Source organism: Loxodonta africana, chromosome 10, assembly GCF_030014295.1.
Source record: "Loxodonta africana isolate mLoxAfr1 chromosome 10, mLoxAfr1.hap2, whole genome shotgun sequence".
NCBI lineage: Eukaryota > Metazoa > Chordata > Mammalia > Proboscidea > Elephantidae > Loxodonta > Loxodonta africana.
In genome coordinates, this window is record NC_087351.1 from 42675414 (window position 1) to 42699765 (window position 24352).

At 37.6% G+C, this 24352-nt stretch overlaps 1 protein-coding gene across 11 annotated transcripts in view; it reads left to right on the plus strand.

Moving 5' to 3' along the window:
• The window catches only part of G2E3 (G2/M-phase specific E3 ubiquitin protein ligase), an 84256-nt gene that overhangs the window by 51004 nt on the left and 8900 nt on the right, over window positions 1-24352 (plus strand). For all 11 annotated transcript variants that reach the window (XM_023546064.2, XM_023546063.2, XM_023546067.2 and 8 more), the window contains 6 exons: window positions 142-248; window positions 906-1022; window positions 2594-2718; window positions 2823-2955; window positions 5424-5731; window positions 7407-7588. In XM_023546064.2, coding sequence (XP_023401832.1) covers window positions 142-248; window positions 906-1022; window positions 2594-2718; window positions 2823-2955; window positions 5424-5731; window positions 7407-7588 — 972 coding nt within the window. The remainder of the gene's footprint in view (window positions 1-141; window positions 249-905; window positions 1023-2593; window positions 2719-2822; window positions 2956-5423; window positions 5732-7406; window positions 7589-24352) is intronic.

A 24352-nucleotide genomic window follows, 5' to 3' on the forward strand; every position in this document is an offset into this window, starting at 1 on the left:
AGAACAAAGTTTGAGAACTACTGGCATTGAAAATAAGTTTACATAATATGTTAAGCGATAGCACGTTTTGTTAGTTATTTAATCCATAATCTGATTAAAAATTTAAAATTTTACCCGTGACCTTTCTATTTTCCACCATAGGTTCAAGCAATAAATGCAGGTGTGTTTTTCTTTCGGTGCACAGTATGCAACAATAGTGATATATTTCAGGAAGAGATGTTGAGAATGGGAATTCATATTCCTGAAAAGTAAGTAACCTTTAGCCTTCTGCCTAACATGTATTTTAAATGTAGGCTTTGGTAACAGAGAAAATAATCATTTATGTTTGATTAAATGATCATGACCAAGTAACTGTTTGAAATGGTGAAATGCGAAGTCTCCCCTTACCCCCAGATTACTAGTTTTTTGAGAGCAGGAACTGTGACTTCAATGTCTCATGAGTTGATTTAGAGTCTCTTAATAAGTACTTCAGCTGTGCATAATTTTAATTGACTTGTACACAATTATGATAGGCTTCAAAATAGTATGTAAGATTATCTAAGATAATCAAGATACGGTTTTAAATGTATGAGAAGAATTTTTTTAACGCTCAAAAATGAGGAATCAAGGAATAATGGCACTCGAAATAAAAAAAAAAAAGGGAGTGAAATATTAGGGAAAATAGACCTTTTAGAAAATTTCTACGTAACTTTTCATTTAGCATTTGAAAATTCACTATGAGAGTAACTCTAGGGTGGAATGACACTAATGGATTTATATCTTGAAGGGAACAAGTGATCTTAAAAAGAATAGGTTTCGTCTTTGTTCCTAACTATGTGAAATGTTTTTACTTTTAGATTCATTATCTGTCATTGTAGGTGAAATTTTAGGTCAAAGTGTATTTTAGTATATTGATTCATTTACAGAGATGCATCTTGGGAATTAGAGGAAAATGCTTACCAAGAACTTTTGCAGCACTATGAACGTTGCGATATCCGGCGATGTCGTTGCAAAGAAGGACGAGAATATAATGCGCCTAATAGGTATTTCTGGAAATTCAGTTTTCCTTACCAAAAAAACAAGCCAGTTGCTATCAAATTAATTTTGACTCGTGGTGACCCTGTGTGTATCAGAGTAGAACTGTGCTCCACAGGGTTTTCAGTGGCTGACTTTTCAGAAGTAGATAACCAGGCCTTTCTTCTGAGGCACCCCAGGGTGGACACGAACCTCCAGCAGAATATTGGGAGCCTTGTTTCACATGGAGAATGATTTAGCTGGGTCATCTGTGAAGACTCAGCTGAGATTTTGCCTGCTTTTGAGAAGTTTCCACTATGCAGATCTTTCAACTCCTGGTTGCCCAGTCTGGGCTCAAAACCAAATCCTTTGCCATTGAGTCAATTCCAACTGTAGCGACCCTATAGGACAGAGTAGAACCATCCTATAGGGTTTCCAAGGAGCAGCTGGTGGCTTTGAACTGCTGTCCTTTCAGTTAGCAGCTGAGCTCTTAACCACTGTGCCACCAGGGCTCCACCCTAGTGACAGGAAGGCAATTTCAGTGAGTGGCAACATGACATAGTTGTTAGGAGTGAGGGTTTGAAGCTAGACAGTCTGGGTTGGAACCCACACTCTAAGGTTGTGAACTTGATTGGGCAAGATGTTTACCCCTCTGTTCCTTGGTTTCGTCTTCTTTAAAATGAGGGTAACAGTGGTTCTTCCTACCTACTAAAATTATGAGGATTAAACTATTCATGAAAAGAATGACAGCTGGGCCTCGTGCATAATAAGGAGTCATGTTAGCTGTCATCTTACTCCTCTCTTCATTGGACGGAACTGTGTGCAGAAGAGGGGGTGACATACACACAGAAGGCTGTACATAGGGATACATACCTACCTACCCATACCCACACAGGGAGAAGGATACACCTACCCCTTCCAGAGGTGGGGCATCTAGCTGCTTTTCTCCCCGCTTACATATTCCCACTCTGAAAGAACTAGATCCATTCCTATATACAAAGGGTGGACTAATATGCACACTAAGAGGGGGCCCCACACCACAGCCCACACCCATCCCCAAACAGAAAATGTGAGTATGGACTGGTACCTACAACACAGTGGGGAAACATGGAGAGAGAGAACGGATGAGAGAATATGTATATGAGCCAGACAGGAAGTCCGGATCCTATTGAGCTGTACAAAACCTAAGCTGTGTGACCAAGCTTGTTTTAGGAAATATTCCTTACCTTGAATGGGAATATTTTAGGTATGATAATATATTTAGTAAATGCTTCTTCTATATCAGACACACTGACACAATAATCTCCCTGTGAGCAGAGTCATCTCCAAATACAAAGGAAATTTTTTTCTCCCTCTTAATCATACTCTTTCAGATGTTTATATCTGTGTTTGTCCTTGTGCATATACATGTTAATATTAAGTTAGTTTAGACTTTTAGGAAAAAATAATACAGTTTTAAAGCATATAATCTCTTGTCCCTCCTTTGGTAAAAGAGTTGGTTGTGTGTATGGTGGGGAACAGGGTCTGTGGTGGTACTATGGTTGGTATTAGACTAAGTTGATGCTAAACTGTAAACACCTGCTTTTCCTCATTTCCTCAGCAAATGGGAAATAAAGCGCTGTCAGTGCTGTGGTTCTAGTGGAACACACTTGGCCTGTTCATCACTGCAATCATGGGAACAGAATTGGGAGTGTTTGGAATGTAGAGGTATTATCTACAATTCAGGTAATCCTTCATAATTTTGAAAAAGGATGTTTTTATTCAAATGCATTATTTAAAAATTTCTACCTGTATTTCTGTTACACTAACATTAGGGTTTAAATCTGCAGGAGATTTCCAAAAACCCAAAAAACACACTCTACCCAATTCAAATAGCATGGGCATTAATGATTGTTTATTGGAAGAGTCATCCCCTAAATTACTAAGACAGTCACCTGGAGCCCAGAGTAAAGATCTACTGAGGTATGTATTTGAGTTGGAGAAAAATACAAAAATCTTTTTAGAGAAAATGAAGACACAAAATTACTTACAGCATTAGCTGATCCTACAGTTGTCCGGAGTAGTGTTCTTCAAACTTTAGGACCCAGCATTAATTATGAAATCAGTGCAACCAGCATTTCAAAAATGAAGTGAAATGAGATAGAAGACAGAATATCAGATTCCAGTACACATAGGATTGTATATTTGTGTGTATGAATGTGAAATTTGTGTTAGTTATTTTATTGTGTACTGAGTTGTGATGTAAAATAGAGGTTTCTATTATAGACCATTTTCAAGATAGTTTGAAAAACACTGATCTGAAAAATGTGTTTAAATGGTTATTTGATTATAGAGTAGGACAGGAAATTAAAGTATCAAGTAATCCATGTCACTTTGTTAAAAGGAAGAAATCATATTTGAAAGAGATAGTTTATTTCTTAATGTTCTAATCATTAAATATATTTACTTTTGATGTCAGATCCAAATGTCAGCTCTGTCTTTTAGAAGGTTTTTAAGGTATTTTTATAAGTATTACCACATTAATTTCTAACTGTTTCCATAAGAGAGCAAAATAAGTAATGTTTGAAATCATTTATAATTAAACATTTAAATGAGACTGGAATTACATCTTTGTACAGTGTCAGTATTCATTGAGGTGGAGTTATGATTTTTAAGTATATGTGGGTTTGCAAAAGAGTTTTTAGGAGCCTTGCTTTACTCAATAGGGGAAAAAAGGACAAAAGTAGCATTAGTAGTAGAAGCATGTTTAAGTATTCTTATTAATAATATCAAATTAAAAAACTTAGAAGAAGGAAAAGTGAATTTTTATGAAAACATTTGACAACTGGATTTTCAGACAGAAGTAGAATATTAGGAACTTTAAAAAGTGAAGAATTTCTTTTTTAAAGTGCTACCTTCTGTAACTCAGAACTGAAAATTTTGTTATTTTTATAATATTTTAGTATCAAAAAAAGAAATGTTCACATTTTTAAAAACGTTCGTGTAACTCAGAACTGAAAATTTTGTTATTTTTATAATATTTTAGTATCAAAAAAAGAAATGTTCACATTTTTAAAAACGTTCGTGTTTAGCTTTCCAAAGATGTTACACCAGTAAAGCCTGACCTTTGCACCTACGGTAACATGCCATCATATTCTTAAGAGTAGCGTCGGAGTTCTTACTGATCCAGGCAGGAAGACAGAATCCACCTGCCAGAAGAAAGTATATTTCTGAGAGATTATCTTACTTCCAAAGGACTTTTGTTTGGGTCCGTGAATAGGGGGTCATGGGAAAAAAGAAAAGGAAAAACCTGACTCGCACCGAGGGATTGTGTATTTTGGGATGAGACAAATTTATACTTGATATAGAAAGGTGATCCATGGGCTTTTACCGAAAATAGGATTATTTTGAGCACTTTAGTTCCAATTACAGATGGAGAAACTGAGACAGGGAGCAATTGCGCTAGTCCGTACAATCACTTGGAGGTCTTAGTAAAACAGATTGCCAAGCCTTGGACTGAGAGATTCTAATTCTGTAAATCTGTGGTGGGGCTCAAGAATTTGCATCAGCAACAAGTTCCAAGGTGGTGCTGCTTCTACTGCTTCTGGTTTGGGGTCCACTCTTTGAGAATTAGTCATCTAGAATAAAAAGTACTCTTTATAATAAAGTATTCGTTATTATAAGAAATTGTTAATTCTGCTTACAATATTGGTTCTACTTTTAATTAACTTTATGAATAAAAATACAGTGCATAGTCTCTCAACACCATGGCACTCGTATGTAGTAAGCACAGATTACATTGGCTCTATTGCTAAAAGATCCAGTGAATGTGATAATAAGATACAATTAAGCAAGTTTGGTATGGTCATTGGCCAGAAAGGTGAGAGTTTGTGTTTCTGACTCTTAAACCTGAGTCTACTGAATTGATTGAATTTGAGATAATCATTGTAAGCATTCTCATAAACGATTTATGACATTAACCAAAAAACCAAACCTGTTGCCATTGAGTGAGTTCGTACTCATAGCAACCCTATAGGACAGAGTAGAGCTGCCTCATAGGGTTTCCAAGACTGTATGTAATCTTTACAGAAGACTGCTAGATCTTTCTCCCATGGAGCAGCTAGCTGGTGGGTTTGAACTGCTGACCTTTGAATTACCAACCAAGTGCTTAACCACTGTGCCACCAGGGCTCCTTCTTTATGACATTTGGTGATCCTAATTTGGTAGAAGTTTGGAGAGAGGGAATGAAGAATTTAAAACTAAGGTTATTAGATAACTTTTTGGTTCCAGTGGCAGCCATTGTTCTGTTTTTGGGTGGGCGTCAGGGAAGAACTTCTTTTTAATCTTTTTTTCTCTTTTTTATTGGCTTATACTGCTTTTTTTTTTTTTTTTTTTTTCCACATAGAGTACTTTAGAGTACTTACCTGTATGTTTAAATTCATGTTTTATAGGCAAGGCAGCAAATTTAGAAGAGACATTTCAACTATATTAATAGAGATAGGTTTTCAAATAAAAAAAAAATCTAAAACACTATATATCAACAAAGCCAATATCTGGAATAGTGCCTTAGATGGATTAAAAAATCAGAACTTTAATCCTTCATGTGCACTTGAAGTAGCATATATAAATGAAAATGATAAGTTTGGAAGAGAGCATCCTGGATCAAAGCAAGAATTCCTAAGTCTCTTAATGCAACATCTTGAGAACTCATCATTGTTTGAAGGGTCCTTGTCAAAGAACTTATCTCTTAATTCTCAAGGTAATTATTTCATTTATTATTGTACTTACTGAATATAGCATGTGTAAAGAAAGAAATACCTGGTTAGAATTGATGTTCAGTACGTCTGGTCCAAATCTATCATTTTATTACTAGAATACTGTTGCAGAAAAGGGAAAATGATTTTGTAATAAAGTAAACTTTGTGGTAAAACATTAAGAACATTCATAATTTCTTTATACAATATCCTTTTTAAAATGTTTCCATAATGAAGTGTAACTTTATTTAAATGGACTTTATTTTCACTCTAATTTCATTTGAATGGAGTGGCTAAATGGGATGGATGATTATTTGAATTCTTTTTGTTCGTGTATTTGAAATTTGCAGTTGGTGTGTTCCTTCACAACATAGCATTTTGATAACATAGAGTTCCAGTTCACACAGGACAGATTTTTCAGTGTGCTTTTGCTTTCAAGAATATTGTCTACACAATTATGTATATGATACTTTTCTATATTTATTACTGGTGAGGAATTATGTAATTAAAACAGGCATTTCAAAACAGTGGTAATTCTAGCATTCTTTTCTGGTAACTTTTATACCACCTTTACTGCAACGGGAAATTTGGAAGAGTGTAAGAAAAGAAAGCTTATTTCATTCCATTTGAATTTCCTTTATTTATTCCCTAGAACTTCCTTAATACTTGAAGCATCATTGAAATAATTGAGAAATTATCAAGGATTATGCATACTAGGTACCATACGCACAATTGAATTCCAAACTCCCTTTCAGAAGTCCTCCTATAGTGTTAACTCAAGGCAGCTTTGGTACAGTGGAGAGCACAAGAACTTAAGTTAGAAAATCTGAATCCAAGTTTGTATACATATACATCAGTAGCTTTCTGTCTTTAAATTATGCATTTAACGTCTCTGGATCTCAGTTTCTTCATCTGTAAAATGTGACAATAAGTATGTAGCTAATAAAGTTATTGTTGCAGAGATCTTAAAATAAATTGCTTTTGATTAATTATTAGCAAAGTAAAGAAGAATTTAAATAATTTTTAGACCTGTAGCAAAGAATTTTAAATAACTATTTAAATATTCAAAGTTGTAAGATAGTAAATTTATGCTTTTTTGGGATGATAATTTAAGCAATATGTATCAACAACCTTAATGTTCATATACTTTGACACATTAGTACCATATATAGGAATCTACTGTAACATTATATATTACATAGCTGAAAATTTACTCAATCAGGATAAGCGAAATAGGGGAACGGCTTAAATTACGTGTATGACTCAGCCGTAATGCATTTGTTAATTGTGAACTTGAATACTTTTGAATAATTTAAGAAAAACTTTACAGTATAGTAAGTGGGAAAAAGCTGAAGTGAAACTATTTGTGTATATGTACACATAGATACATATATGCCAAAGTGTGTACATTGGTTACTAAGGTGGTAGAATTATAGGTGATTTTTAAAGGTTTTCTGTATTTATATTTTTTCTATGTTAGGATAATTATTTTATATTTAGAAAAAATACATTTTTTGTATATTTTGGAGAGATTATATTTTGTGCATGGTAATACCCTCTGAGAATTAAGTTATTTTACACGTAATGCTTTGATTTTTAAAATTTTAAATTACATATTCATTAAAAATTAAGATCTTATTATAATAAGTGTTTTTGATATATTTTTATCTGTATTTACAGCTCTGAAAGAGAATCTTTACTATGAAGCTGGCAAAATGCTTGCCATTTCTTTGGTTCATGGTGGTCCTTCACCTGGTTTCTTTTCTAAAACCTTATTTAATTGCCTTGCTTATGGACCAGAGAAAACCCAACCAATTTTAGACGATGTTTCAGACTTTGATGTCGCACAAATTATAATCAGGGTAAGAAATATACCTGTTTATTAAAATGTAGACTACATTCTAGGTACATTTGAAAATAAATGACTGGTCTGCAATAGAATAATACTTTACTTGGAGTTTTTAGGGGTAATGAATGTATAATAATATTTCTGTTTACCAGCAGAATTCAGAACCAGTTAAGAAATAGATATGAAAGTCAGACAGCTGAAGATCAAAGTAACAGGTTTAATGTTGATAAAATCAGTTGGACAATGTTGCCTAGTTCTGTGTTTAAAAAGCTAGCTAACTGTCCCCAGAACTTGTTATTGTTGTTGTTCTTAGGTGCCATTGAGTCAGTTCCAACTCACAGTGACCCTGTGTACAACAGAATGAAACACTGCCTGGTCCTGTGCCATCCTCACAATCGTTGTTATGTTGCAGCCACTGTGTCAGTCCATCTTGTTAAGAATTTTCCTCTTTTTTGTTAATCTACTTTACCAAGCATGATCTCCTTCTCCAGGGATTGGTCCCTCCTGATAACATTTCCAAAGTATGTGAGATATAGTGCTGCAATCCTTACTTATAAAGAGCATTCTGGTTGAACTTTTGCCAAGACAGATGTTCATTCTTCTGATAGTCCAAGGCATGTTCAATATTCTTCGCCAACACCACAATTCAAAGACATCACTTCCTCTTCGATCTTCTTCATTCGTTGTCCAGCTTTCGCATGCGTATGAGGCGATTGAAAATAACATGGCTTGGGTCAGGCGCACCTTAGTCTTCAAGGTGACACGTTTGCTTTTCAAAACTTTAAAGAGGTCATTTGCAGCAGATTTGACAAATGCCATATGTCCTTGGATTTCTTGACTGCTGCTTCCATGGGTGTTGAACGAGATGGATTTATTGACTCTGCTGGAGACAGTGTGAGCCAGATTCCTCACTGCGTGCTAGAGAGCAAATGAAAGAGCACTTGCTTGCAGGTAGATGGATCTGAAGAGAGGAAGGACTTGGCTCACCAGTCAGATAATATGCTTCCTCCTCTAGGCAGGAATAAGTGGTGGGTGGAGAGAAGGACCTGGCTCAATTTCTTTCCTATGGAAAGAAGTGTGGGGACTCAGTATTATCACTTAAAAATAGTTACCATTTATTAAAAAATTATGGCAGACTTTATATTACATGTTATATGTACAAACTCATTTAATTATAATACACTATAAGTATTATACCTACTGATTAGTTACTGATTTGGAAACTGAGGGCTTAACAAATGTAACTATCATGCCCAAGTTCACACAGCTGTAATAGTTAATCAGAGTTGACATTCAACTGAAGTCTGACTTCTGAGCCTATGCTTTTAACCACTGGACTCTACTGCCTGTTTAAGTAAGACAAGAAGATCCATTTAAATTTTCCTCCCATGACCTCCCTACCATTTAAACATACTCTACCTCTTTTTCCCTATTTCAAACAACAAAGTCTTCCACTCATTCCAAGTAAATCTGGGTTTTTTGTTTTGAACTCATGTTATCCAGTCTTCTTTGGTACCAAATGTAATCAGTTATACACCTTTTTTTTCTATCTTTAGTTGCTTCGTATAAGAGCACAGAGTTGGAAGTTGAGCTGCTTGCATTTTAAATCCAAGCCCTTCTACTTAACCAATGTGTTACATTGAGCAAGTTACTTGACCCCCCCTGTGCCTCAGTTTCATCATCATAGAGTGAGAGTGCTCCATGATGGTACCTACTTTATAGGCTGGTTTTGTGTGTGTGCGTGCTTTAGGTAAAAGTTCACAGCTCAAATTAGCTTCTTACATAAAAATTTATATATATATTTTTATGTGACCCTTCTTGTTATCCCTGTAATACAACCGCACATTCCTCTTTGTCACCCTGGATTTCCCGTGTCCATTCAACCAGCTCCTATCCCTTTCAGCCTTCTCATCTGGCCTCCAAACAGGAGCTGCCCATTTAGTCTTGTGTATCTACTAGAAATAAGAAGCACATTCTTTTTTTTTTTTTTTTTAATTTTGGCTTTAACAAACAAATGTATTCTCTAACAGTCTGAGAGGACAAAAGTCCGAAATTAGGGCGCCAGCTCCTAGGGAAGGCTTTCTCTCTCTCTTGATTCTGGGGGAAGGCCCTTGTCATCTATCTTCCCCTGGTCTAAGAGCTTCTCAGCGCAGGGACCCTGAGTCCAAAGGATATGATCTGCTTCTAGTGAAGAAGCACACTCTTCACAAGTATCATTTTATGTCTTATAGTCCAATGTGTTCTTTGTCTGAAGAGTTGGCTTCAGGAATGGTTTTACTTCTGGGTTAACGGAGAGTCCAGGGCCATGTCTTCTGGGGTTCCTCCAGTCTCAGTCAGACTGTTAAGTCTGGTCTTTTTACTAGAATTTGAGTTCTGCACCCACTTTTCTTCTGCTCCATCAGCAACTCTGTTGTGTTCCCTGTCAGGGCAGTCATTGGTGGCAGCCAGGCACCGTCTGGTTATTCTGGACTCAGGCTGATGGAGTCGCTGGTTTATGTGGCACTTTCTGTCTCTTTGGCTAATATTTTCCTTGTGTCTTTGGTGTTCTTCATTCTCTTTCGCCCAAGGTGGGTTTGGACCAATTGATGCATCTTAGATGGCTGCTCACTAGCTTTTAAGACCCCCAGATGCCACTCATCAAAGTGGGATGCGGAACGTTTTCTTAATAAACTTTGTTATGCCAGTTGACCTAGATATCCCCTGAAACCATGGTCTCCAGACCCCCACACCCGCTATACTGTCCCTCGAAGTTTTTGGTTGTGTTCAGGAAACTTCTTAGCTTTTGGTTTAGTCCAGTGGTGCTGACTTCCCCTGTATTCCTTTCACCTAAGATAATGCCTGTCTACTATCTAGTCTGTAAATTTCCATCTCCCTCTCTCCCCACTCTCATAACCATCAAAGAATGTTTTCTTCTGTGTTTAGACCTTTTCTTAAGTTCTTACAATAGTGGTCCCATACAATATTTGTCCTTTTGCAACTCACTAATTTCACTCAGCATAATGCCTGCCAGATTCATCCATGTTATGAGATGCTTTGTGGATTCATCGTTATTCTTTATCATTGAGTAGTATTCCGTTGTGTGAATATACCATAATTTGTCCATTCCTCTCTTGATGGGCACCTAGGTTGTTTTCATCTTTTTGCTATTGTGGACAGTGCTGCAGTGAACATGGGTGTGCATATATCTATTCGTGTGATGGCCCTTAATCTCTCTAGGATGTATTCCAAGGAGTGGGATTGCTAGATCATGTGGTACTTCTATTTCTAGGTTTTTAAGGAAGCGCCAAGTTGATTTTCAAAGTGCTTATACCATTTTACATTCCCACCATCAGTGTATAAGTGTTCCAGGCTCCACAACCTCTGCAACATTTATTATTTTGTGTTTTTTGGATTAATGCCAGCCTTGATGGAGTGAGATGGAGTCTCATTGTAGTTTTGATTTGCATTTCTCTACTGGCTAATGATCGTGAGCATTTGTGTCTGTTAACTGCCTGAATGTCTTCTTTAGTGAAGTGCCTGTTCATATCCTTTGCCCATTTTTTAAATGGGTTGTCTTTTTGTGGTTGCAGTTTTACAGTATCTTGTAGATTTTAGAGATTAGACCCTGATCAGATATGTCATAGCCAAGTGTTTTCTTAGTCTGTAGGTTGTCTTTTTACTCTTTTGGTGAAGTCTTTTGATGAGCATAAGTATTTAATTTTTAGCAGCTCTTGATTATCTAGTTTCTCTTCTGGTGTTTGTGCATTGTTAGTTATGTTTTGTATTCTGTTCATGCCATGTATTAGGGCTTCTAGCGTTGTCCCTGTTTTTTCTCCCATGATCTTTTTCTTTTTAGATTTTGTGTTTAGGCCTTTGATCCACTTTGAATTAGTTTTTGCACATGGTGTGAGGTATGGGTCTTGTTTCATTTTTTTGAAGATGGATAGCCAATTGTGTCAGCACCATTTGTTAAAGAGTCTTTTCCCCTTTTAACGGACTTTGGGCCTTTGTCAAATATCAACTGCTCATAGGTGGATAAATTTATATCTGGATTCTCAATTCTGTTGCACTGGTTTATGTATCTGTTGTTACACCAGTACCAGGCTGTTTAGACTACTGTGGCAGTATAATTGGTTCTAAAATCAGGTAGTGTGAGGTCTTCCACTTTGTTTTCTTCTTCCGTAACACTTTACTTATCCATGGCCTCTTCCCTTTCCATATGAAGGTGGCGATTTGTTTCTCCATCTCGTTAAAAAATGTCACTGGAATTTGGATCGGGATTGCACTGTATCTGTAGACCGCTTTGGGTAAAATTGACATTTTCACAATGTGGAGTCTTCCTATCCATGAGGAAGGAATGTTTTTCCACTTAGGTCGGTCTCTTTTGGTTTCTCGCAGTAGCCCTTTTATGTCTCTGGTTAAATTTATTACTAAGTATCTTATCTTCTTGGGGGCTATTGTAAATGGTATTGGTTTGGTGATTTCCTCTTTGAAGTTCTTTTTGTTGGTGTAGAGGAATCCAGCTGATTTTTGTATGTTTATCTTGTATTGTGATACTCTGCTGAACTCTTCTGTTAGTTCCAGTAGTTTTCTTGAGGATTCTTCAGGGTTTTCTGTGTATAAGATCATATCGTCTGCAAATAGAGGTACTTTCCTTCTTCATTACCAATGTGGATGCCCTTTATTTCTTTTTCTAGCGTAATTACTCTGGCTAGTACCTCCAGCACAGTGTTGAATGAGAGTGGTAATAAAGGGCATCCTCGTCTGTCTCCTGTTCTCAAATGGAATGCTTTCAGACTGTCTCCATTTAGGATAATGCTGGCTGTTGGCTTTGTATAAATGCCCTTTATTGTGTTGAGGAATTTTCCTTCTATTCTTATTTTGCTTAGAGTTTTTATCATAAATGGGTGTCGAAATGCCTTTTCTGCATCAGTTGATAAGATTGTGTGGCCCTTGTCTTTTTTTTTTTATTTATGTGATGGATTACATTGATTGTTTTTCTAATGTTGAACCATCCCTGCATACCTGTTAGGAATCTCACTTGGTCGTGGTGAGTTATTTTTTTGGTATGTTGTTGAATTCTATTGGCTAGAATTTTGTTGAGGATTTTTGCATCTGTGTTCATGAGGGATATTAGTCTATAATTTTCTTTTTCTGTGGTGTCTTTACCTGGTTTTGTCATCAGGGTTATGCTGGCTTCATAGAATGAGTTTAGGACTATTCAGTCTTTTTATGTGCTCTGAAATAGCTTTAGTAGTAGTGGTATTAACTCTTCTCTGAAAGTTTGGTAGAATTCTCCAGTGAAGATGTCAGGGTCAGGGCTTTTTTTTTTTTTTTTTTTGGGAGTATTTTAATTACCTTTTCAATATTTTCTTATGTTATACATTTATTTAGGTGTTCTACCTGTTTGTGTTAGTTTATGTAAGTAGTGTGTTTATAGAAATTCATCCATTTCCTCTAGGTTTTCCAATTTGTTAGAGTACACTTTTTCATAGTAATCTGATATGATTCTTTTGATTTCAGTTGGGTCTGTTGTGATAGTGCCCATCTCATTTCTTATTCATGTTATTTACCTTGTCTCCTGTTTTTCTTTTGTCAGTTTTGCCAGTGGTTTATCAATTTTGTTGATCTTTTCAAAGAACCAGCTTTTGGTCCTGTTAACTCTTTCAGTTGTTTTTCTGTTCTCTATTCCATTTAATTCTGTTCTAATTTTTATTACTTGCTTTCTTCTGGTGCTTGAGGGCCTCTTTTGCTGCAGTCTTTCTAGTTTTTCAAGTTGTAAGGTTAATGTTGTGATTTTGGCCCTTTCTTCTTTTTGGATGTGCATTTATCACTGTAAATTGACCTCTGAGCCGTGTTTTTGCTGTGTCCCAGAGATTCTCGTAGGATGTGTTTTCATTCTCATTTGATTCTCTGAGTTTTCTTTATCCCATCTGTAATTTCTTCTATAACCCAGTAGTTTTTGAGCAAGGTATCCTTCAGTTTCCATTATTAGATTTTTTTTTTTTTTTTTTTGCTTTTTCTGTTATTGATTTCTAAAAAGCAAGGAAAAAAATGGCTTTATGTTCAGAAAAGAGGCTTTGTAATATTTTGATGTTTTGGATTCTGTTAAGGCTTGCTTTGTGGCCTAATATGTGGTCTATTCTGGTGAATGTTCCATGTGTGTTGGAAAAGAAAGTATACTTGGCTGCTGTTGAGTGGAGTGTTCTATATAAGTCAATGAGATCTAGTTGGTTGATTGTGGCATTTAGATCCTCCATGTCTTTATTAGGTTTCTTTCTGGATGTTCTGTCCTTCACCGAAAGTGGTGTGTTGAAGTCTCCTACTATTATTGTGGAGCTGTCCATTTCTCTTTTCAGTGCTTTTAGAGTTTGTTTTATGTATTTTGGAGCCCTGTCATTGGGTGTGTGAATATTTATTATAGTTATATTCTCCTGGTGTATTAACCCTTTAATCATTATATAGTGTCCTTCCTTATCCTTTGTGGCGGATTTTGCTTTTATTTATTTTTTTTTTGGTGCTTTAAGTGAAAGTTTACAAATCAAGTCAGTCTTTCATACAAAAATTTATATACACCTGGCTATATACTCCTAGTTGCTCTCCCCGAATGAGACAGCACACTCCTTCTCTCCACCCTGTATTCTTGTGTCCATTCAGCCAGCTTCTGTATCCCTCTGCCTTCTCATCTCCCCTCCAGACAGAAGCTGTCCACATAGTCTTATGTGTCTACTTAAGCCAAGAAGCTCACTCCTCACCAGTATCATTTTCTATCTTATAATCCAGTCCAAACCCTATCTGAAGAGTTGGCTTTGGGAATAGTTCCTGACTTGGGCTAACAGAAGGTCTGGGAACTATGATCTCCTGGGTCCTTCTAGCCTCAGTCAGACCAGTAAGTCTGGTCTTTTTACGAGAATTTGAGGTCTGCATCCCACTACTCACCTGCTCCCTCAGGGATTCACTGTTGTGTTCCCTGTCAGGGTAGTCGTCAGTTGTAGCCGGGTACCATCTAGTTTTTCTGGTTTCAGGCTGATGTTGTCTCTGGTTTTTGTGGCCCTTTCTGTCTCTTGGGCTCATAATTACCTTGTGTCTTTGGTGTTCTTCATTCTTCTTTGCTCCAGGTGGTTTGAGACCACTTGATGCATCTTAGATGGATGCTTGCTAGCATTTAAGACCCCAGATACCACTCACCAAAGTGGGATGCAGAATGTTTTCTCAGTAGATTTTATTATGCTAATTGACCTAGATGTCCCCTGAAACCATGGTCCCCAAACCCCGGTCCCTGCTCTTCTGGCCTTCGAAGCATTCGGTTTATTCAGGAAACTTCTTTGCTTTTGGTTTAGTCCAGTTGTGGTGACCTCTTCTATATTGTGTATTGTCTTTTCCTTCACCTAAAATATTTGGATTTTGTTTTAAAGTCTATTTTGTCAGAGATTAATATTGCCATTCCTGCTCTTTTTTGATTGTTGTTTATTTGATGTATTTTTTTCCATCCTTTGAGTTTAGTTTGTGTCTTTAAGTCTAAAGTGTGTCTCTTGTAGGCAGCATATAGACTGATCATGTTTTTTTATCCATTCTGCCATTCTCTGTCTTTTTACTGGTGCATTTAGTCCATTTACATTCAGCATAATTATTGATCTATGTGACTTTAGTGCTGTCATTTTGTTGTCTTTTTTTGTGTTATTGACAGTATCTTTGTTCCACTTAAGTTTCTGTACTGAGTCATTTTCTTGGTATATTTTGTTTTTCATTATTTTGATTTTGTATTTGCTGAGTCCTTATGTTTTTTAATTGATGTGTAGGATTATTTGTTTCCTTTGTGGTTACCTTAATATTTACCCCTATTTTTCTAAGTTTAAACCAATTTTTTACTTATTGATACCCCTGATTTCCTCTCCATGTGAAGATACATGGTTACATTTTTTTGTCCCTAATTTTTTTTTTCAGTGTTGTCATTTTTTATGTACTGACATCTCTGTTTTCCTATTTTCAGTGTTTTAGCTTTGATTTATTTTTGTGATTTCCTTGTCTGGGTTGATATCTGGTTGTTCTGTCCTGTGTTCTTGTCTTGGGTTGTTATCTGATGTTATTGATTTTCTAACCAGAGGACTCCCTTTATTATTTCTCGTAATTTTGGCCTGGTTTTTGCAAATTCTCTAAACTTCTTGTTGTCTGCAAATGCCCTAATTTCACCATTATATTTGAGAGGTAGTATTACTGGATATATAATTCTTGGCTGGCAATTTTTTTCCTTCATGGTTTTATATATGTCATCCTGTTGCATTCTTGCTTGCATAGTAATCAGAGCTTAGTCTTATTGACTCTTCTTTGTAGGTGACTTTTCGTTTATCCCTAGCTGCTCTTAAAATTCTCTCTTTACCTTTGGTTTTAGCAAGTTTGACTATAATATGTCTTGGTGACTTTCTTTTGGGATCTACCTTGCGTAGGGTTCAATGAGCTTCTTGTATTTATATCTTCTCATCTTTTACAATACTGGGGAAGTTTCCTGCCAACAACCCTTTAATAGTCCTCTCTGTATTCTCTGATATCCAGCCCCCCCGTTCTGGTACTCCAGTCACTTGGAGGTTATTCCTCTTGAAAAAGCACCACATAATTCTTAGGGTTTCTTCATTTTTTTTTTATCTCATTTTTCTTCAGGTAAGTTGGTGTCAAGTGCTTTATCTTCAGTCTCACTAATTCTAACTTCCACTGCCTCAATTCTGCTACTATGACTTTCTATTGAGTTGTCTAATTCTGAAATTTTACTGTTTATCTTTTGGATTTCTTTTTGCTGTCTGTGGATTCTTGCAACCTGTTAAATTTGTCATTATGCTCTTGAATAACCTTCTTAACTTCCTCTATGGCACTGTCTGTTCCTTGCCTTGTTTTGTGTTTTGCCTGATCTGAAGAGTTCTGTTAGTGTTTTGAATTCTACCTCTGGTAATTCCAAGAAGTTTTTTTCCTCCACAGGGTTTCTTGATTCTTTGTTTCTGAGGCTTGCTGAAGCCATCGTGGTCTGCCACTTTATGTGATTTGATATTGACCATTGTCTCCAAGTCATCAATAAGTTATTACATATACACATTTTATGTTTGCTTACCGTGTCCTAGCTTGATTTGTTTTGATATGCCCAAATAGGCTGGTTGTGTGAGCTATTTTAATTATTAGCATCTTTGAAGCTCTCACATCCTGTCACCAGGTGGTTAGAGCTGTTACTAGGTATGTGATCCCAGGAGTCCATTTACTTTTCTAGAGTGGATTCAGCTCAGGTGTCCATGTCATGGTCTCCAAGTGTGTGGTGTAGGCTCTCACCTATAGTCCTAGACAGGCATGGGTAATTAGACTAGGCACAGGTATCTGGCTGCAGTAGGGAGTTATACACTGTTCAAAGCAGGGGGCTGACTGCTGCCCCTGCGTGTCTAGGTGGAAGGTGTGTCCCTGTTCCCTAGAGCGTGTTGGTAGGTAGGTTTTGCAGGCAGACTATGGGCACCCAATGTTGTTGGCTGTAATACCGGGAATCAGCACTTATTCTTGGACCCCTGTTGTGGGTGGCTGGGTGGAGCAGGTGGAGCAACTAGTCCTTAGGCCCCTGATGTGGGTAGGTGAGGACCCTGCTTAATGGGCAGAGCGGTGTCAAGTGTTACGAATCTGCCATTCCCCGTTATAGCAGATAAAGACTAAAATAGGCTTCAGGTATATACCCTGTTATACTGCGCAAATGAGGGCCTGCGCTGTTGAAATGGACCCACACAGGTCTATGCAGGGATGAAGCATTCAAAGTCCGTGGACCCATTATTCCTGTGTCTAGGCAAAGGGACAGTGCCTGCCCTGAGTTCCCGGGTTAGTGGAGCTGGCAAATTATTTTTTCTTTTTTGTTAATTTGTTCCCTCTCCAAAGCTGGGAAGATGGTGCAGGGCACCTGACAGGTCTTACTTCTGGCCTGGAGATCCCAGCAGTTGCTGAAGCTGGACCAGGACCAGAGCAGAGTAGTGAGGGGCCAGGTAAATGAGAGAGAGGTACTTCTCAAAAGTTCTTTTTTTTTTGATCCACGTGGTAGGTTAGACATTTGTACTTACTTTTTGCTGACTGAGCACCGTTTTCCGCTGGTTCTGGAGGTTTGAGCAGACTGTCTGCCACTCGGTCTCTTGTGATGTGGAAAATGAGTCCCAAGTGCCACTGCTTGTCTCGCCACACACGCCAGCTGATCCCACCTACGTGATGCTGGCTAGGTCAGGTCTGGCAACTTCTTACTGTTTCTGAATCGTCTCTCCCTCCCCCTGCTGCTCAGTCTGATTCCTCAACTTTGATGTTCAGGGCTCCTAGATTGTCATATGTAATTGATTCAGTTGTTTTTTCAGGTCTTTGTTGTAAGAGGGACCACAGGAAGCATCTGATTACTCCACGGTCTTGGCCTCACCTTACTGGGTTGTTTTGAGGATGGAATTATTTACTATATGTGAAGGACTAAGAATAGTGCTTGACACAAAGTAAGCAGTATATAAGTGTGAGTTGTTACACTGTGTTGTAACAATCCCATTAACATGGCCCAAGACTCCTTGTCTTGAAAACATCTTTTAAATTGACCCTTTAACTCTTGAACTTATTTTTCCTTTTGTCCTCTTTACTAAAAATCTACTGTAATTTAATTTCCTTGTCTCCACTTTCTATTTCCTATTCATTTCTTAACTTTTAAAATCAGGCTCTTTTCTCACCACCACTCTGCCAGCTTAGCTATTTCATAGCTTATATCCAGGGTTCTAAATTGCCACATCCAAAGACCTTTCTTTTTTAGCTTTTCATCTTCTCTTACTTCTGCAGTCACTACTTTCTTAGAATTCCATTCTACTGGTTTCCATAATATTGTATTCTCTTCTGCTTTTAACTATTTCTGTCTTTAATGCTTCTTCTTCCTACCCTTGAAATACAGGAATTTTTCAGTGTTGTCTTAACAGTCCTCATTCTATATTCTTCCTTGGAAAGCCTTTTCTCTTCCTTAACTTTTCTGAATGATTCTCAGAGCTATGTTTTTGGGCTATATTTTTATATTCAGATAAGACCTGGTTCTTGCTAGCAACTCGAGCCCCATATGTTTAAAACAGAACTAATTCCGCCCCCCCCACACACACAATTTGCGTTTGTGCCTGACTTTTTCATTTCAAGAGATTTTTTTTATTCCAAATCATCCTGGAGAAGGGGGCATTTTCATCTTTCTGGACTTCATCTTGCAGTTCTGTTTCAAGTCATCTCTCTATGAATGGCTTCTATTTCAGCCTTTCCATCTTATTTCTAAAAAACGGTACCTAGTATATAGCAGACTATCATTATGTCTTGGCTTCGATAGTTATATTACTCTAATGTTCTTTATTTAGTGTGATTCTTCCAAAAGTACCTTTTTGACCATGTTACTTTCTTTTTTCAGGATCCCTGAATGTCTTTCCATTGCCTCTGAACAGAGTTCAGGCTCTTCATTGGGGCATTCAAGACCTCCAATTCTCCTCCTAGCTTTATCTACTCTACTTTCTCTACCGCTGTCCAATTTGTTTTCATTCATTTAGTCAACAAATTCTGTGCATCCTCCACTGTATTATCACTGAAGATAGTAGTAAACCAAAGTCCCTGCCTTCTTGGAATTTACATTTTAAAAGGAAGACAGAAGTTAAATAAATATGTAATAATGCTTTCAGATAATAAAGTGTGTTATAAATACAATAGAATAAGAGAAGGAAGATAGATAATGATTGGGGTATATATAAGTTAGGGCTTAGACTAAGATTCTATAACAAAGAGACCCAAAAATATGGTGGTTCAAAAAAGACAGATGCTTATTTCTCTTTAAATCTAGATTTTAGAATGGGGTTAGCAAATTATGGCCTGCAGACCAATTCTGGCTCACTCCCTCCTTTTATAAATAGCCGTGTTCAGTTGTTATATGTCTGTGACTGCTCTCACACCACAGTGGCAGAGTTGGGTAGTTTAATCAGACCATTTCTCCTGCGATGTGTAAGATACTATCTGGCCCTTTACAGAAATGGCCCCTGTTGTGAAACACAATGTCATCTAGGCAACTGAGTTCCTCTCATTGTGTAATCACTTAGGATATTGTCTTTATCCACATGGTTGCATCTTACTCTTTACTTACAGGAGAAAGTGGAATTCAGGAGCATGGATATTTCACACAATTTTCACTTACTACTATTGGACAAATCTTAGTCATATGATCACACCTGGAAACATTGGTGGCATAGTAGTTAAGTGCTACAGGTTTTAACCAAAGGGTCAGCAGTTCAAATCCCCCGGGCACTCCTTGGAAACTCTATGGGGCAGTTCTGTTCTGTCCTATAGGGTCACTGTGAGTCGGAATCAACTCGACGGCACTAGGTTTGTTTTTTTGGTATGATCACACCTAGCTGCGAGGAAAGTTTGACTATGTACCCAGCTAAAACTCAGGCATGGAGGGAGGGAGTGCTTTTGGAGAGGTTGAGATAACATAAAATTATTAGCTTCTGATAGAGTGTGAAGGTGTTATTTTGAACAGCATAGCCAGGAAAAACCTCTGAAATTGCAGCAGAGATCTGAAATAATGAGGGGGTCATGTAAATATCTAGGAGAAGAGTATTTTATTATTATTATTTAATTTTTCATTGTACTTTAGATGAAGGTTTACAGAGCACAGAAGTTTCTTATTAAACAGTTAATACGCTTGTTTTGTGACATTGGTTGCCAACCCCATGACATGTCAACACTCTCCCTTTCTAGACCTTGGATTCCCCGTTTCTAGCTTTCCTGTCTCCTCCTGCCTTCTTATCCTTGCCCTTGGGCTGAAGTGTTCATTTAGTCTTGTTTTGTTTCATAGGCCTGTCTAATCTTTGGCCAAAGGGCAGACCTCAGGAGTGACTTCATTACTGAGCTGTAAGGGTGTCTGGGGGCCGTACTCTTGGGGTTTCTTCTGCCTCTGTCAGACCAATAAGTTTGTGTTTGTTTGGTGATTTAGAATTTTGTTCTACATTTTTTTCCAGCTCTGTCTGGAACCTTCTGTTGTGATCCCTGTCAGGGCAGGCGGTGGTGGTAGCCAGGCACCATCTAGTTGTGCTGGAGTCAGTCTGGTGGAGACTGTGGTAGTTGTGGTCCATTAATCCTTTGGGCTAATCTTCCTTTGTGTCTTTGGTTTCTTCTTTCTCCCTTGCTCCAGACGGGGTGGGACCAGTGGAGTATCTTATATGGCTGCTCACAAACTTTTAAGACCCCAGACGCTACTCACCAAAGTGGAACGTAGAACATTTTCTTTGTAAACTATGTTATGCCAGTTGAGCTAGATGCTCCCCAAGGCCATGGTCCCCACAGCCCTCAGCCCAGTAATTTGGTCCCTTAGGGAGTTTGGATGTGTCTGTGGACCTTCCATGACCTTGCCTTGTACAAGTTGTGCTGGCTTCTCCAGTACTGTGTACTGTCTTACCCTTCACCAAAGTTATCACTTATTTATCGTCTAGTATTTTTCTCTCCCAACTCACCCCTCCCCTCTCTCGTACCATCAAGGATTGTTTCTTTTTTTAGCGTAAACTTCGTAATGAGTTTTTATAGTAGTGGTCTCATACAATATTTGTCCTTTTGTGATTCACTTATTTCAGTCAGCATAATGCCCTCCAGATTCATTCATGTTGTGAGATGCTTCGCAGATTCATCATTGTTCTTTTTCATTGTTTTATACTCCATTGTGTGTATGTACCATAGTTTGTTTATCCATTCATCTGTTGATGGGCACCTAGGTTGTTTCTTCTGGCTATTGTGAACAATGCTGCAATGAACGTGAGTATGCATATGTCTATTCGTGTGATGGCTCTTATTTTTCTAGGATATATTCCTAGAAGTGGGATTGCTGGATCATGTGGTATTTCTATTTCTAGCTTTTTAAGGAAGCACCATATTGTTTTCCAAAATGGTTGTACCATTTTGCATTCCCACCAACAGTGCGTAAGAGTTCCATTCTCCCCGCAGCCTCTCCAACATTTGTTATTTTCTGTTTTTTTTTTTTTTTTTAATTCGTTTCAGTAATGCCAGGGTGCAATGGTATCTCATTATAGTTTTGATTTGCATTTCTCTAATGGCCAATGATCTTGAGCATTTCCTTATGTATCTGTTAGCTGTTTAAATGTCTTCTTTGGTTACGTGTCAGGTCATATCCTTTGCCCACTTTTTAATTGGGTTGTTTGTCTTTTTGTTGTAGAGGTGTTGGATTCTTCTGTAGATTTCAGGGATTAGACCTTTGTTGGATTTGTCATAGCCAAATTTTTTTTCCCAGTCTGTAGGTTCTCTTTTTACTCTTTTGGTGAAGTCTTTTGATAAGCGTAAGTGTTTAATTTTTAGAAGATCCCAGTTATCTAGCTTATCTTCTGGTGTTTGTGTATTGTTACTTATGGTTTGTATCCTGTTGATGCCATGTAGTAGGGCCTCTAGTGTTGACCTTATTTTTTCTTGTATGACCGTCATAGTTTTTGGTTTTATATTTAAGTCTTTGAGTCATTTTGAATTAGTTTTTGTGTATGGTGTGAGGTATGGGTCCTGTTTCATTTTTTTGCCAATTGTCATTCAGTTTTGCCAGCACCATTTGTTAAAAAGACTGTCTTTTCCCCATTTAATGGACTTTGTGCCTTTGTCAAAGATCAGGTGACCGTAGGTGGAGGGATTTATATCTGGGTTCTATTCCATTGGTTCATGTGTCTGTCATTGTACCAGTACCAGGCTACTCTGACTACCTTGGCTGTATAGTAGGTTCTGAGGTCAGGTAATACGAGTCCTCCTGCTTTATTCTTCTTCTTTAATAGTGCTTTACTTACCTGGGACCTCTTTCCTCTCCATATAAAGTTAATGATTAGCTTTTCCGTCTCTTTGAAGAATGTTGTTGGTATTTGGATCAGCATTGCATTGTATTTGTAGATTGCTTTGGATGAAATTGAGATTTTCACAATGTTGAGTCTACCTATCCATGAGCATGGTATGTTTTTCCATTTATGTAGGTCCCTTTTGGTTTCTTGCAATAGTGTTTTGTAGTTTTCTTTGTATAGGTCTTTTACATCTCTGGTTAGATTTATTCCTAAGTTTTTTTTTTTCTTTTTTTAGGAGTATTATAAATGGTGTTTTTTTTTCCTGATTTCCTTTTTGTAATTCTCTTTATTGGTGTATAGGAATTCAACTGGTTTTTGTATGTTTATCTTGTATCCTGCTGCTCTGCTGAATCTATCAGTTCCAGTAGTTTTCTTGTGGAGTCTTTTGGGTTTTCTATGTATAGTATCATATCACCCACAAATAGGGACAGTTTTACTTCTTTCTTACCAATTTGGATGCCCTTTCTTTTTCTTGCCTTGTTGCTCTAGCTAGGACTTCCAGCACGATGTTAAATAGGAATGGTGATAAAGGGCATCCTTGTCTTGTTCCTGTTCTCAAGAAGAATGATTTCAGCCTCTGCATTCAGAATGATGCTGGCCATTGGTTTTGTATGTTGTTGTCAGATGCCGTCAAGTCGGTTGCGATTCATAGCAACCCTATGCACAACAGAACAAAATGCTGCCTGGTCCTGCACCATCCTTAAAATCATTATTATGCTTGAGCTTATTGTTGCAGCCAGTGTGCCAGTCCACCTCGTTGAGGGTCTTCCTCTTTTCCGCTGACCCCATACTCTGCCAAGCACGATGTCCTTCTCCAGGAACTGATCCCTCCTGACAACATGTCCAAAGTATGTAAGATGCAATCTCGCCATCCTTGCTTCTATGGAGCATTCTGGTTGTACTTCTAAGACATATTGGTTCATTCTCTTGGCAGTCCATGGTGTATTCAATATTCTTCACCAACACCACAATTCAAAGGCGTCAATTCTTCAGTCTTCCTTATTCACTGTCCAGCTTTCATATGTGTATGATGCGATTGAAAATACCATGGCTTGGGTCAGGCACACCTTAGTCTTCAAGGTGACATCTTTGCTCTTCAACACTTTAAAGAGGTCCTTGCAGCAGATTTTCCCAATGCAATGCATCTTTTGATTTCTTGACTGCTGCTACCATGGCTGTTGATTGTAAATCCACGTAAAATGAAATCCTTGACAACTTCTATCTTTTCTCCATTTATCATGATGTTGCTCATTGGTCCAGTTGTGAGGAGTTTTGTTTTCTTTATGTCGAGGTGCAGTCCATACTGAAGGTTGTGGTCTTTGATCTTCATCAGTAAGTGCTTCAAGTCATCTTCACTTTCAGCACGCAAGGTTGTGTCATCTGCATAACACAGGTTGTTAATGAGTCTTCCTCCAATCCTGATGCCCCGTTCTTCTTCATATAGTCCAGCTTCTCGTATTATTTGCTCAGCATACAGATTGAATAGGTATGGTGAAAGAATACAACCCTGACGCACACTTTTCCTGACTTTAAACCAATCAGTATCCCCTTGTTCTCTCTGAACAACTGCCTCTTGACCTATGTAAAGGTTCCTCATGAGCACAGTTAAGTGTTCTGGAATTCCCATTCTTTGCAATGTTATCCGTAGCTTGTTATGATCCACACAGTCAAATGCCTTTGCATAGTCAATAAAAGGTAAACATCTTTCTTGTATTCTCTGCTTTCAGCCAAGATCCATCTGACATCAGCAATGATATCCCTGATTCCACGTCCTCTTCTGAAACTGGCCTGAATTTCTGGCAGTCCCTGTCGATATACTGCTGCAGCCGTTTTTGAATGACCTTCAGCAAAATTTTGCTTGCGTGTGATATTAATGATATTGTTCTATAATTTCCACATTCAGTTGGATCACCTGTCTTGGG